The sequence below is a fragment of the Ascaphus truei genome, chromosome 13, assembly GCF_040206685.1.
Source record: "Ascaphus truei isolate aAscTru1 chromosome 13, aAscTru1.hap1, whole genome shotgun sequence".
NCBI lineage: Eukaryota > Metazoa > Chordata > Amphibia > Anura > Ascaphidae > Ascaphus > Ascaphus truei.
In genome coordinates, this window is record NC_134495.1 from 46,451,858 (window position 1) to 46,465,392 (window position 13,535).

The 13,535-nt window shown below is 44.3% G+C and overlaps 1 protein-coding gene across 5 annotated transcripts in view; it reads left to right on the forward strand.

The window, feature by feature from the left end:
• The window catches only part of LOC142465158 (uncharacterized), a 62,768-nt gene that overhangs the window by 7,433 nt on the left and 41,800 nt on the right, over positions 1-13,535 (forward strand). For 2 of the 5 annotated variants that reach the window (XM_075569112.1, XM_075569113.1), the window contains exons 2-3: positions 3,137-3,226; positions 5,202-5,358. The exons of 1 other annotated variant lie outside the window; for it this stretch is intronic. In XM_075569112.1, coding sequence (XP_075425227.1) covers positions 3,147-3,226; positions 5,202-5,358 — 237 coding nt within the window. In that variant the 5' untranslated portion in view covers positions 3,137-3,146. Of the gene's footprint in view, positions 1-3,136; positions 3,227-5,201; positions 5,494-13,535 lie in introns of all 5 variants that reach the window. 2 more of the 5 variants (XM_075569117.1, XM_075569114.1) reach the window with 2 other exon arrangements.

Below are 13,535 nucleotides of genomic sequence, written 5' to 3' on the forward strand. Positions count from 1 at the left end.
TGTGGCTAACGAAATGCTTTTATTTGTGCGAGCTTTCGAGATACACTGATCTCTTCTTCCAGCGATGTTACAATGAATGAAGCAAGGATAACTTAAAAACAGTGTCTCTTGGAATGTTATCTGTGCTTCTCCTTCCCCCGGTGTGGATGTGTTTTATGGCTAGAGGTGTCAAAGGGTAACTGAAAGCAAGTGAAGAAAGAGTGTGTATGTGTATCAGTGTGAATAAAAATGAATGGAGAGCCCACAGTATAAACAGTGCTCTACACAAGGTGTGTGTGGAGTGAGAGGGATATAAATTGTGTGGGTGGGTGTGGAAATGTGAGAGTTTGTAGCACAACTAAAAGTGTGTGTGGATACTATGTGGTCCCTATTGGTGTATATGGATGGAAAAATAAGGAGTATTAGTATGTGTGAGAGACAGCTGTGTGTGCATACATATAGCACAGTATGTACAGACATGGCCTTTAGCGCTCATGGGAAGAGAGTTCGCTAGTGTCAGTAATGACTCATAAAATTTCGATCTCTGTTTAGGCCACTGCTAAGTGTCCCGAACAGTTGCATAAATTTGAAACCCCTTACATACCTTCGCTACATCGATGACATCCTCCTGATTTGGACCTCTGGCGAACAGGACCTCCTACAGTTCTATGACAACTTCAATACTTTCCACCCGACCATCAACCTCAAACTCACCCATTCCCCGGATGAAGTACATTTTCTAGACACCACCATTACTATAAAGAACAACCAACTACAGACTTCTGTATACCGCAAACCTACAGACAGAGCCAGCTATTTGAGGGACAACAGCTTCCACCCGACACACACCAAACATGCAACCATCTACAGTCAAGCCATACGATACAACCGGATATGCTCCGACACAGCAGACAGAGACCAGCGGATTAAAGCCTTGAGATCAGACTTTATAAACCGTGGATATAACCACAGAATTGTAGACCAGCAAATTCACAAAGCCACCAGAATACCAAGAAGTGATCTCCTTGAATACAAACAGAAGGAGACAAGCGACAGGGTTCCTTTGGTGGTCACATATAACCCACACCTAGGAGACCTACGCAAGATCGCCAGGAAACTACAACCCATCCTCCAGGAAGATACAAGACTGCAACAGGTCTTCCCTGAAGCACCCTTATTATCATACAGACAACCCCATAATCTCAAGAATATTATGGTGAGGAGTAAAGTATTCAGCAGTACAACTGAATGCGGGACAAAACCATGCCAGGACCCAAGATGCAAAACCTGCGCAATGCTCTACACAGCGGACACAATACAAATACCACACAAGAATCGGGAATAAAAATCAGAGGAGGGTTCACCTGTTCCTCCAGCAATGTCGTGTACCTCATCATGTGCATGAAATGCCCAGGGGGCTGCTACTACATAGGTGAGACAGGACAGGGGCTAAACAAGAGAATGAACCTGCATCGCCACAGCATCACACGCGGAACAAGAGACAGTCCTGTTGGCGAACATTTCTCTGACTCTGGCCATAAGATGAACGATCTGAGGGTTGCCATACTCAAAGGTAATCTTAAAACCCCGAAAGAGAGACGGTTGCATGAATACAAATTTATGCAACTGTTCGGGACACTTAGCAGTGGCCTAAACAGAGATCGAAATTTTATGAGTCATTACTGACACTAGCGAACTCTCTTCCCATGAGCGCTAAAGGCCATGTCTGTACATACTGTGCTATATGTATGCACACACAGCTGTCTCTCACACATACTAATACTCCTTATTTTTCCATCCATATACACCAATAGGGACCACATAGTATCCACACACACTTTTAGTTGTGCTACAAACTCTCACATTTCCACACCCACCCACACCATTTATATCCCTCTCACTCCACACACACCTTGTGTAGAGCACTGTTTATACTGTGGGCTCTCCATTCATTTTTATTCACACTGATACACATACACACTCTTCCTTCACTTGCTTTCAGTTACCCTTTGACACCTCTAGCCATAAAACACATCCACACCGGGGGAAGGACAAGCACAGATAACATTCCAAGAGACACTGTTTTTAAGTTATCCTTGCTTCATTCATTGTAACATCGCCGGAAGAAGAGATCAGTGTATCTCGAAAGCTCGCACAAATAAAAGCATTTCGTTAGCCACAGAACGGTATCATCTATTTATTTTTTGATTATATATATATATATATATATTATATATAATGGAAATATAAGTGTGTGCTCATTTGCATGTCTTAGGCAGGTCTGCAACTCCACCTTGCACCATTATTACCCAGCACACAGCACTTCCACTGCAGCAAGGGATTCTGGGAAATGACATGCAAATGAGCACACACAGTGCCACTTTTTGCTTCAAAACCATTTTAAACATGGTTCCCTATAGGCTTAAGCTTGCTGCATGGTCACAGCTTTAAGCACAGCCAGGGTTAAGATGCATAGCCAGTAAACCCACCGACAGACAGCTGTTTCAACCTTAAAGGGTCTCATCAGTGTGGAGTTGGCCACTGGCCATGCAATGCTGAAGCAATGAGAATGGGGTTTTCCATACTTGGTTAAGTTATGGTGAGTAAAAAAAAGTGACAAAAACCCTCCACAGCAAAGCATATAGCAAATGGAAATATTACTGTATGCTCATCTGCATGTCTTAGACAGGTCTGCAACCCAGCCTTTCACCATTATCACCCAGCACACAGCACTTCCACTGCAGCAAGGGATTCTGGGAAATGACATGCAAATGAGCACACAAAATGGTTTTGAATCAAAACGTGGCACTATGTGCTCATTTGCACATCACCTTGAGAAAGGTCCCGCACGATTACCGAAACGTTGGATAAGATGTCTTGTTAATACAAATTTCTTTTGACCACTTACCTGGAGTGCTGCCTGTGATTTCGTCTTCAAACGGTATCGTATTGCCTATTTTATACCATACAGGATTTGCACCCACATTGTTTCAGCCAGACGGAGAGCCTATTGTTCTGCACCGTCTAATATATATATAAAAACTATTTCCCACAGAAATAAGAAGCACATGCTCCATAGTGCAAAAGCAATGTGAATGTGATATTTAAACACAGATTTACGCGATGTGGCATGCGCTTCTCTTCTCTCCTCACTTAGTTACCTGCGGATGTGGGTCATCCTTTCCGAAGCTGCGAATCGTGCTGCGACATTTCTGTTTTTTGAACATTTGATGTGGACACTACCATTGTATGGACTCCTTTATCACTGGTTTGAGTCACATTGAATTATTGCATTGTAACTGTGTTTTTTTTCCGTTTTTTTTTTATTCATACACGGTGTGTGTGCATACACCCGCACACTCCCTATGTTGTTATTGTTCACGTATATTACATGAGCGTTAATATATGTATGTATAAAACAGAAAAATAAGACGCGCGTGTTCCATAGTGTAAAACAGGGAAAACTATTTTAATATGATATTATGGGTAAAGGAAATGCTCTCACAAGGATAGGGCAGGGTTGCCACCACTCTGGATTTGACCCGGAGACATATTTCCTGGCTATGGGTTTACCTTGCAAATCTCTGGGTAGTGGCGTCTGGCGGCATCCTCCAGGGGTCTTCCCTTGCAAATCAAGTCAACGTGGCTTCGCGCCGGCAAATGGCGCCGGTTGCCATGACAACGAGGCGCTCTGACGACTTCATGTGGCGTCACGTTGCCATGACAGTGTGGCGTCGTGATGCTTCCGCGCCATAAATCGACACGTTGTCATGGCAACTTGAAGCTGCGTGACGTCAGGAAGCATCTTGTTGTCATGTAACGGGCGTCACGTGATGTTGCGCGGCCATGTTGTTCCCAGCCTCATTCACGTAGGAGGGTTGGATGTACGAGTTTGACTCTAGACCTCTGACTGTTCTTTAACCCTTTGCTCCCCCTTGTTCTTGTTCTATTGCTCTGGGAACATACTGAGCACATAGCCCCCAGCTTGTGTTTACTATACAGACTTGCTCCCCTCTCCCCCCCCCCCCCTTCCACCTATCTCCGCTCAGCCTATACTGCCTCTCTCTCCCCCATCTGTGCTCCAAAGACAAATTAAACTGTCGCCCCAAGCACCAAGCTTGGGAGAGCGTGCGTGCGCGTCGCATGAGCGGGGATGTGAGCATTTATTTTGCAAGTAGTAAACTCTGCAAGCGCAGCATGCACAGCTCTAGCGTGGACGCAGCCTAAGGCCAGGTCATAGTGCCTGTGTCCGTGGGCGTCACGGATCTGGTTCGCCCTCATTGGGCGAACCGCTCACGTGACCGGCCTGTCATGCCAAGATATCAGTTTGCATTTTCTATGGAGCCCGCGCTTCTTATTTTCGTGTTTTAGGTTTCGATGAGGATATGGTCAATCCTATCAAGGCTCCCCTGCTTCAAACTCCGTGCCAATCAGTGGCTTTACTCACCGAGCCACTCCTGAGGATCTAATGGGACGATGTCCCCATCTCGCTGTTAAGGACTCAATGTTATTTCTGTGTTTAATTTAAAGTTGGTGACTGGCTTAGCCAGCCAATATTGCAGATAGGGATATGCATGCGGGTTAGACTCCTGACAGGAGTAGATGTTTCCTTTTATGATTTCTTTTGTTCTTAAAGTGACAATGGTGTTTAAAATGTTTAGTGTCAATAATGGAGAAATAAACCGCAGAAGGTTGAGGGTCCCTTGTGAGTATACATGTGTTTGTCCCCCTTTTCTACAAATTAAACCCTAAATTACTGTGTCGCGCAGAGCCTGGCCAAGCGGCATCGCTACATAAAGGGAGCTGTTTGCCAATATCTATCGATCTCAAAAAAGGACAAAAAGTAGCGCCAAAAAGTGTGGTCATGATAGATATTAGTATGTTTTAAACATAGCATTGTTATAATAGGCAAAATGTATGTCTAAATATTAGGCAATGATAAAATACCAGACTGACAATACAAAACAACAAAGAACAGAGAGTGTAACCAGTCCCTTGATAGTCCCGTATATAGAATACAGTATCTGTAGTAGGGTCTGGGCTGCTTTCAGAAGGAAGAACCACCTCCAATGGAGAATCTAAAAGAAAGAAAAAGAAAGTGCACGCCCCATAGTGTAAAATTGTTACACATTTAATAAAAAGAAATGGGAAGGGAGGGAATAAGCTCACTCACAAACGAAGCATAAAATCAAGCATGTTGTGAACAATTATGTCACCGCCAGCTGGATAGGTCCTCCGATGGAATCCACAGTATGTATCCGTGATCAATTGATGCACCACAGGAACGGACTCAGCTGCCCCTCGGTGATGATGTACCTGGAGCTGGAGCTGATAGATGACGGTGTATTCGCGTCTCGAAATCCTGATAGACTCACTGCGGTATGTGCCTAGCACTGTCAGCCTCCAGCAGCAGGGACGCGATCCGGCCACCATCCAACGGTGCCAAAATGTTGACATATTTACGTTGCTACGTCCTGATGCGTTTCGTCACTCTGCGGCGACTTTCTCAAAGGGGTATGTTTAGCTCTTGGGCTTACTGGTGTTAAATACCCTGCGGGTTGATCAGCCCTAATTTAGCACAGAAGGTGCCTATTAGCCTTAATGACTCTATGGACTGAATAATATAGGAAAAATATGTGTATTTAAAACTATACTAATATATATATATGATAATAAACACCAACAATAATAAAAATGTGAACAGAAATACATTATATATAAAATATAAAAACCTTACAAAATGTAGTTATATCAAAATGAATTGGGTAAATGATGCAATGATAATGAAAAATTTATTGATAGAACAATAAAAACAATGGATAAAGTGTTTAAAAGGAGGGGGGCTCCTACACAATTCCTGAAAGGGATGTGGGAATACTGGACTCAGACACTGCAAGATATCAAGACTCCGCTTAGGTCCCAATCTGTCAAATGACATAATGTAAACACAGAATCGCAAATAATGACTGCATACAAATAGTGACCTTAAAGACAATTAGTCCACAATGGTAATAAGGTCAATATAAAGGACAGCAGTGACATATGATATAAATGAATGTCAGAGACAGTAAGTCAGATATATATATATATATATATATATATATAGCAATTGGAAATATTACTGCAGGCTCATTTGCATGTCTTAGACAGGTCTGCAACCCCGCCTTTCACCATTATCACCCAGCACTTCCACTGCAGCAAGGGATTCTGGGAAATGACATGCAAATGAGCACACAGTGCCACTTTTTGCTTCAAAACCATTTTTAACATGGTTCCCTATAGCCTTAAGCTTGCTGCATGGTCAAAGCTTTGAGCACATTCGTTTCCCAGAATCCCTTGCTACAGTGGAAGTGCTGTGTGCTGGGTGATAATGGTGAAAGGCAGGGTTGCAGACATGTCAAAGACATGCAAATACGCATAGAGTAATATTTCCATTTGCTATATGCTTTGCTGTGGAGGGTTTTTGTCACTTTTTTTTTTACCCACCATAACTTAACTAAGTATGGTAAAACCTATCCTCATTGCTTCATTTTTGCATAGCCGGTATAACCAACCCCACACTGATGAGACCCATTAAGGTTGAAACAATTTGTCTGTGGGTGGGTTTACTGGCTATGCATCTTAACCCTGGCTGTGCTCAAAGCTGTGACCATGCAGCAAGCTTAAGCCTATCGGGAACCATGTTAAAAATGGTTTTGAAGCAAAAAGTGGCACTGTGTGCTCATTTGCATGTAATTTCCCAGAATCCCTTGCTGCAGTGGAAGTGCTGTGTGCTGGGTGATAATGGTGAAAGGCGGGGTTGCAGACCTGCCTATGACATGCAGATGAACATACAGGAATATTTCCATTTGCTATATATCTATATATAGATATATCTATATCTTTAAATGTCCATATCTGTTATGAAGCTGTTTGCACATCTATATCTTCTGTAAAACCGTGTGTGTACACACACACACACTTGTACAGTGGCGAGAAAAAGTTTGTGAACCACTTAACATTTTTTGGTTTAAATATGTGAAAATCCTATTGGCTCTTAATCTAAATCCTAATAATAGGTAAAGATCACCTGATCAAAAAGATGACTTTTTCAACAATTATTTATCCACAAATGATTCAACATCCAATAGCCATGTGTGAAACTGTATGTGACCCTTTAGATTCAGTACCTGGTGGCGCCTCCTTGAGAAGCAATGACTTCAGCTGCGCGTTTCCTGTAACTGCTGGTCAGTCTCTCACATCGGTTTTGATGAATTTTAGCCCATTCCTCCTTACAGAACGGCTTCAATTCAGTGACATTTGAGGGCTGCTGGACTCTGACTAGGCCATTCTAAAACATGGAATTTCTTCTTCTGTAGCTGTTCTTTTGCAGATCTGCTTGTATGTTTCGTATCATTGTCTCGCTGCATGACCCACTTTCACTTCAGCTCACGGACGGATATGCCTGGCATTCTCCTCTAGAATCTTCTGATACAGTGCAGAATTCAATCAGAATTTGAGTACAATGTGCTTTATTTTTTTTTAACCTCTTGTGTGGAACCGTATCAAAAACCTTTGCAAACTCTTTGTAGACCACATCAACTGCATTACCCTGGTCTAATTACTTATTATTTGTCTAATTCATACCCCATTTTGTTTCGAAAGACATGGAATTGGTTATTATAAACCCTATTGGATATTTAAGAAAAGACTGTTTTTGATTCAAGAAGGTTATCATGGAAAAAACTATGGATTTTCCATAATTATCATTGCGGTTCACAAACTTTTTCTCACCACTGTGTGTGTTTGTGTGTATGCACATCTATCTGTTATTATCCTTTATTTAGAAAGCGTTAGAGTAATCTAATTTGACATCTGTATTATAGCATATAATAAAATCCAATACATACAGTACATGTGTCAAGTGCCAATGTATTCAAGTAAAACCTGATGGAATACAATACTTGTAAATTGCTGAGAGATATCTAGCAGCCAAAGATATATCCTGTTGAATATCTCATGGTAACAATTAGGCTGAGTCCATAGAGACTTCAGCCGTGCGGTGGCGCGTGGAGGCTGAGGGAAAGCGGGTGCTTTCCCTGGCCTTAGTTAGCGCGCCGTCCGGGGGCGTGTTGGGTGGCGTGCCAGTGACATCACGAAGCTGGTTCGCCCTCATTGGGCGAACCGCTCACGTGACCGGCCCTGCGCTCCCGTGAGTGCTTAAACTAAAAAAAATTGTCGGCTACACTTACGCACGCCTGCGGAAGCGTGCGCGAGCCTCTGCTTAAGCCGCTCTCCTTGCGGCTGCAAGGGCTCACTGCCAAGCGTGAGTACGGGTCAGCGCCTTAGCGCTGACCATGCCCGCGGCCTTAAGCTTCTTGATGAAATTGCCAACTTTGAAATACACTATAAAGAATGTTCACACCTCCTGGTAATCCTCTGGCTGCTTTGAGCTCCGATGTCCAGAAGACAAACCAGCGCCTATGGGTTGCACGGGCTGCCTGTTTGGACAAGGGTTCCGACTGTTTAAACATATTAAAACTACATTTTAATACACTCTGAGTCTCTGGTACAGGGAACAGAAAAGTGAAAAATGTCCTCTTTTTATTTTTGTCTACATGATGTCCCCCTATGCTTTCCCTTTGACTCAGGTTGGACTCTCAGAGTCCCCCCAACCTTATGTACGGTCCTATACGGGTTGTGGGTGACCTTGGCACTAGCTGGGGTACCACCCTTAACCTAGTGATTCCCTCAGCTAAAGGAATACATGTTTATCCTTGTGCTTCATTCTCCTTTCCGAGTTATGCTGAAGCAGGGAGCCCTAGTGGTGACTCGCCCTTGCGTTTTCAAGGGGAGGTATTGTTGGGATAATGTGCCTATATGTATCCGAGAATCAGGCATCATTCCCGGATACATTTATTGGGGAACTGGTAACTGGACCCCAACCTCCTAGGCACATTTTGACAACACTTCCTCCGCAACCCCCCTTGAAACTTATACACTAGCAATCCCTGCTCGCTGGCACGCCCGGAAAGGGAAAAACACACAGGTTTTTATTACAGTTTTGGAAACACAGTTCAATGCAATAGCACACTTACTGAGTCCAAGAGCTAACTCTCTTGGACCCTTATACACAGAGCAGGGGTAATCAAACGGGCTTGACTTTTATTATATAGCCTGGTTACCCCCTCCCGTCACAATCATGTTGTGGTTTCCTATTGGCCCACGGTTTGACTGCCATTTTGTTTCCCCTTGAGAGATATTTAAACCCAGTAACTTCAATATTAAAGTATCTTGGGAGCAAAAATATTGCAAATGAGCTCTAGGGGAGACCCCACAGATCCCACTGGGAAGGGGGAGGGGTGAAAGAAGTAGGATTCCTGCTTTACGGAGGTGTGACTGCTTTCCTTTTTGCATAAAATAAACACAATCAAGAAATGGGAAATGTTCATTTTTATAACCGTTGGTCAAACTTTTATTTAACTAATTCTTTGAGTTCTATTGTATGTCATTATTTATATAGCGCCAAAAGTGTACTCGGCGCTTCACAAAGAATACAGTACAGGGAATTAAAATGATACATTAAGCGCAGCAAAATCAGACAATAGGAAAGGAAATTCCTGCCCCGAAGAGCTTACAATCTAAGAGTTATGATGGAAGACTTAGAGACAGCAGGTGAGGGAATAAGTGTTGTATATGGCAGTGCTTGGTCACAATGGGGGGTAGGAGTGGCCGAGTGTGGGACAATAGCCATGAGTGCAGGCTGTTGGGATGCGTAACTTGTGAGGTGAGTTCTTTTCGAAGTCTTGAGTCTTCAAAAAGACTCTGGAAACGCACAGCTAGTAAAGACACATTTCCTGCACCACCTGGTGTAACTGATTCTTTTACCTTTCTACACACTGCAGTACTGTAGCAGTAGATTTGGATTCCTACTGTTGTGTCCCTGACTCCTCCTTTTTACTATCTCTCCCTCTCTCTCCCCCTCTCTCTCTCCCCCTCTCTCTCTCCCCCTCTCTCCCACAGTGGTTTGGAGAAGTATTCACCTTCATGCACATTTTTCACAGTTTCTTGGCACCTGAGTGTAATCCACAATGATTTAAAATTAGATTCGTTAAACTGCTCTAAAGTTAGAAAGTTAGAAAATGCATGTAGCATACAAAGAAGTAAGATTTACAGAGAAAAACAGGTTCATCTCCGTTGCATAAGTATTCAACCCCTTTGCTCCTGCAGCACTAAATTGTCTCAGTTGCAAATGACTTGTTTGGAAGGTCACATAATGAGTGAAATCGCCTGTTAGATCATTTCCCTCAGGTATATAAAGACTTTCAAGCTGCAACTCGCACAGGGATCCTTCAAAGCAACGGTGAAGACCAAGGAGCTTTTGAAAAAACTCAGGAATAAAGAGAGGCACAGAGTAGGAGAAGAGAACATTTCAAAGGCGCTGATTATCCCTCTCAGCACAGTGAAGTCCATCATTAAGAAGTGGAAGATGCATTATACCACCCAGACACTACCCAGATCAGGTTGCACTCCCAAACTGAGGAGCAGGTCAAGCGGGAGACTGGTTTGGGAGGTCACTCTGACGCCAACAATGTCCTTGAGAGATCTGCAAACTTCTGTGTCTAAGATGGGAGCCAAGACTCGTATTAAATCACATATGGAGTTCGTGAAACAGCATATAAATGATACTGGAAACATGGAAAAAGGTTTTGTGGTCAGACGAGACAAAAATGTATCTTTTTTTTTTCTAAATTCCAAGCGTTATGACCGGTGCAAGCTCAACACTGCACATCAACCAGTCAACACCATCACAACTGTCAAGCATGGTGGTGACAATACTGTTATTGGGAGTCTTCTCTTCAGCAGGGACTGGGAATCTTGTCAGGTTAGAGGGGAGATTGGATGTGCCAAGTACAGGCGAATTCTTGAGGAAAACCTGTTTTGAGTTAAGCCAAGACTCTGACACTGGGAAGAAAATTCACATTTCAGCGGGACAATGACCCGAAGCAGAAAGCCACACTGGAGTAGGTGAGCAAGAAGCAAAATCATGTTCTTTAGTGGCCCAGTCAACGTCCTGACTTGAATCGGATCAAACTTTTATGGCGAGACTTGAAGATTGCTGTCTATCAACAATCCCCAACAAACTCTATCAGAACTGGATTCATCTTCCCGTGAAGAATGGGCAAAAATATCACCATCCTACTGCGCAAAGCTTGTAGAGACCTACATTTAAAGACTTGTTGCAGTAATTGCTGCAAAAGGTTCTTCTACCAAGTACTGACTTAAGGGACTGAATGCTTGTACAAAATGAAATGTACTGGTTGCTTATTTCGCATTTAATCCCCTTCTCATACAACGGTGATCAGTTTAAACACTACAGCATTGTAGTTTTATAATAAAAAAAAGTTTGTTTGACAACTGTGCATACATGACTTGTAATTCAACAAAATGTGATATTATTGGTAAAGGGTGAATACTTCTGGTTGGAAGTGAGATGCAGCGACTATGCGTGTGTATTGGAAGAGTAGGTGATGCTGCAGGCTGAGGTGTATATGGGAGCAGAGTAAGGCTGAGTCCCCAGTCTTCACTGTGGCACGCTCGCCCGGCGGGGGGCGGCGCGTGCACAGCGCTACACCGCGATAGGCGATCTGAGGGGAGAGGGAAGGTTTGCGACAGGAGGGGGCGTGGCTGTGGGTTTGCGGGGGCGTGGCCATAACATCCCACGGCTGGTTCGCCCTTATTGGCTGAACCGCCGGCAGGGGCGTGGACACGCCTCCGTCGCAGATATTAATTTCAAATTCTCCTGCCTGCCTGAAAACCTGTCGCGCACCGCTGGGGAAAGGTGCGCGACAAGGTAGGGACTGGGACCGGCCTGACTGGGGGGGGGGGGCTTGATAGCACAGCGCACGCCTCGGCGTGCGCTGTAGAAGTGACTGGGGCCGCCCCCTTAGAGGGCATTGAGGTGCAGTGACAGCTCTGTGTGAGTGTGCAGCACCGGAATAGCAGAGGTGCTGTTTGGCAGAATAGAGCTGCAGTGAGGGCTCAGTAGTAGCAGTGTCGAGAAGTCAGGGAGCGCTGACACCAGGATAAACATGAAAGGAAAAAAACAACACAAATAATAGTGCAATACTGTGTGATTGCGGGATGGTAAAACTAAAATGGGAACATGGAAGGTGGACAAAAATGAAAATTGCTACACAGCTGGATAAAATAATAAATGGGTTTAGTAGGTAAACATCATGGAGCACACAGATGCAGTGGTAACTTACAAGAAAGCCCCAGAAATCAGGCAATGGAAATAGAACACAGTCAGTGTCTGTTGTTTTAGGTAAAAAACCCGTGAGTGGTGAAACTGCTGCAGGGGGTCAGGCTGCGCCGGCGATTCATCCACTGCAAACCACCACAGGACTTCCGGGTTTGATTCTCTCACTTAGTCTTCCGTACCATGTGACTGCGTCACACTGCGGACACAGCGGGCTTCTATTGGCACAGGAACCAGAGACCCCCTGCAGCAGTTTCACCACTCAGGTTTTTTACCTCCCACAACAGACACTGACTGTGTTCTATTTCCATTGCCTGATTTCTGGGGCTTTCTTGTAAGTTCCCACTGCATCTGTGTGCTGCATGATGTTTACCTACTAAACCCATTTGTTATTTTATCCACCTGTGTAGCAATTTTCATTTTTGTCCACCATCCATGTTCCCATTTTAGTTTTACCATCCCGCAATCACACAGTATTGCACTATTATTTGTGTTATGTTTTTTCCTTTCATGTTTATCCTGATGTCTGCGCTCCCTGACTTCTCGACACTGCAACTAGTTAAGGATCTACAAGGAAGATCCATTGAAGGTTGAGCTGCAATTGAACACTGGTTGTATATTTTCATTTTAATATTTTTATTTCAATTTTATTTGTTGATTTATTACAGTTTGTAATTCCCCCCACCTGGAACACCCTCAGGAGCGCCTTGTGATTTCTGTGTTCTAGGGCTCAGTAGTAGCAGAGCAAGATTGGGACTAGTGGTGTACCGAGTACCCGGAATTACCCGGTACCCGGAGTTACCCGGCCCATTTCCAGCTACCCGGACATTACCCGGATCCGGCCACTGAGAAGTGGGCTCGGCCGGGTAATACCCGGCGTCGGGTAATGTCAGGGCAGCTGGAAATAATCTTTTATACTTACCTTTCTGAAGACATCTAGGATCAGCACCAGCAGTCCTGTGACGGAGGCAGCATCGGAGGTGTCTTCAGCCGGCGGGGGAGCTGCAGGAATCACTTCCACAGCCGGCTGTCCAATAGGAACGCTCTGTCTCCTGCTCCGGTCACGTGGTTCCCCAGCGGCTCACACAGACACTGCTTACCTGCTCCGGTGCTGTGGAAGTGATTCCTGCAGCTCCCCCGCCGGCTGAAGACACCTCCAATGCTGCCACCGTCACAGAACTGCTGCTGCTGATCCTAGATGTCGCTGCCACCCTGCACGTAAATGCCCGACCGGGTACAACCTTAAATTTTGGCCGGGTACCTATTACCCGTTTTTTAATTTTTTTTTATTGAGGACCCAGTACAACACTAATTG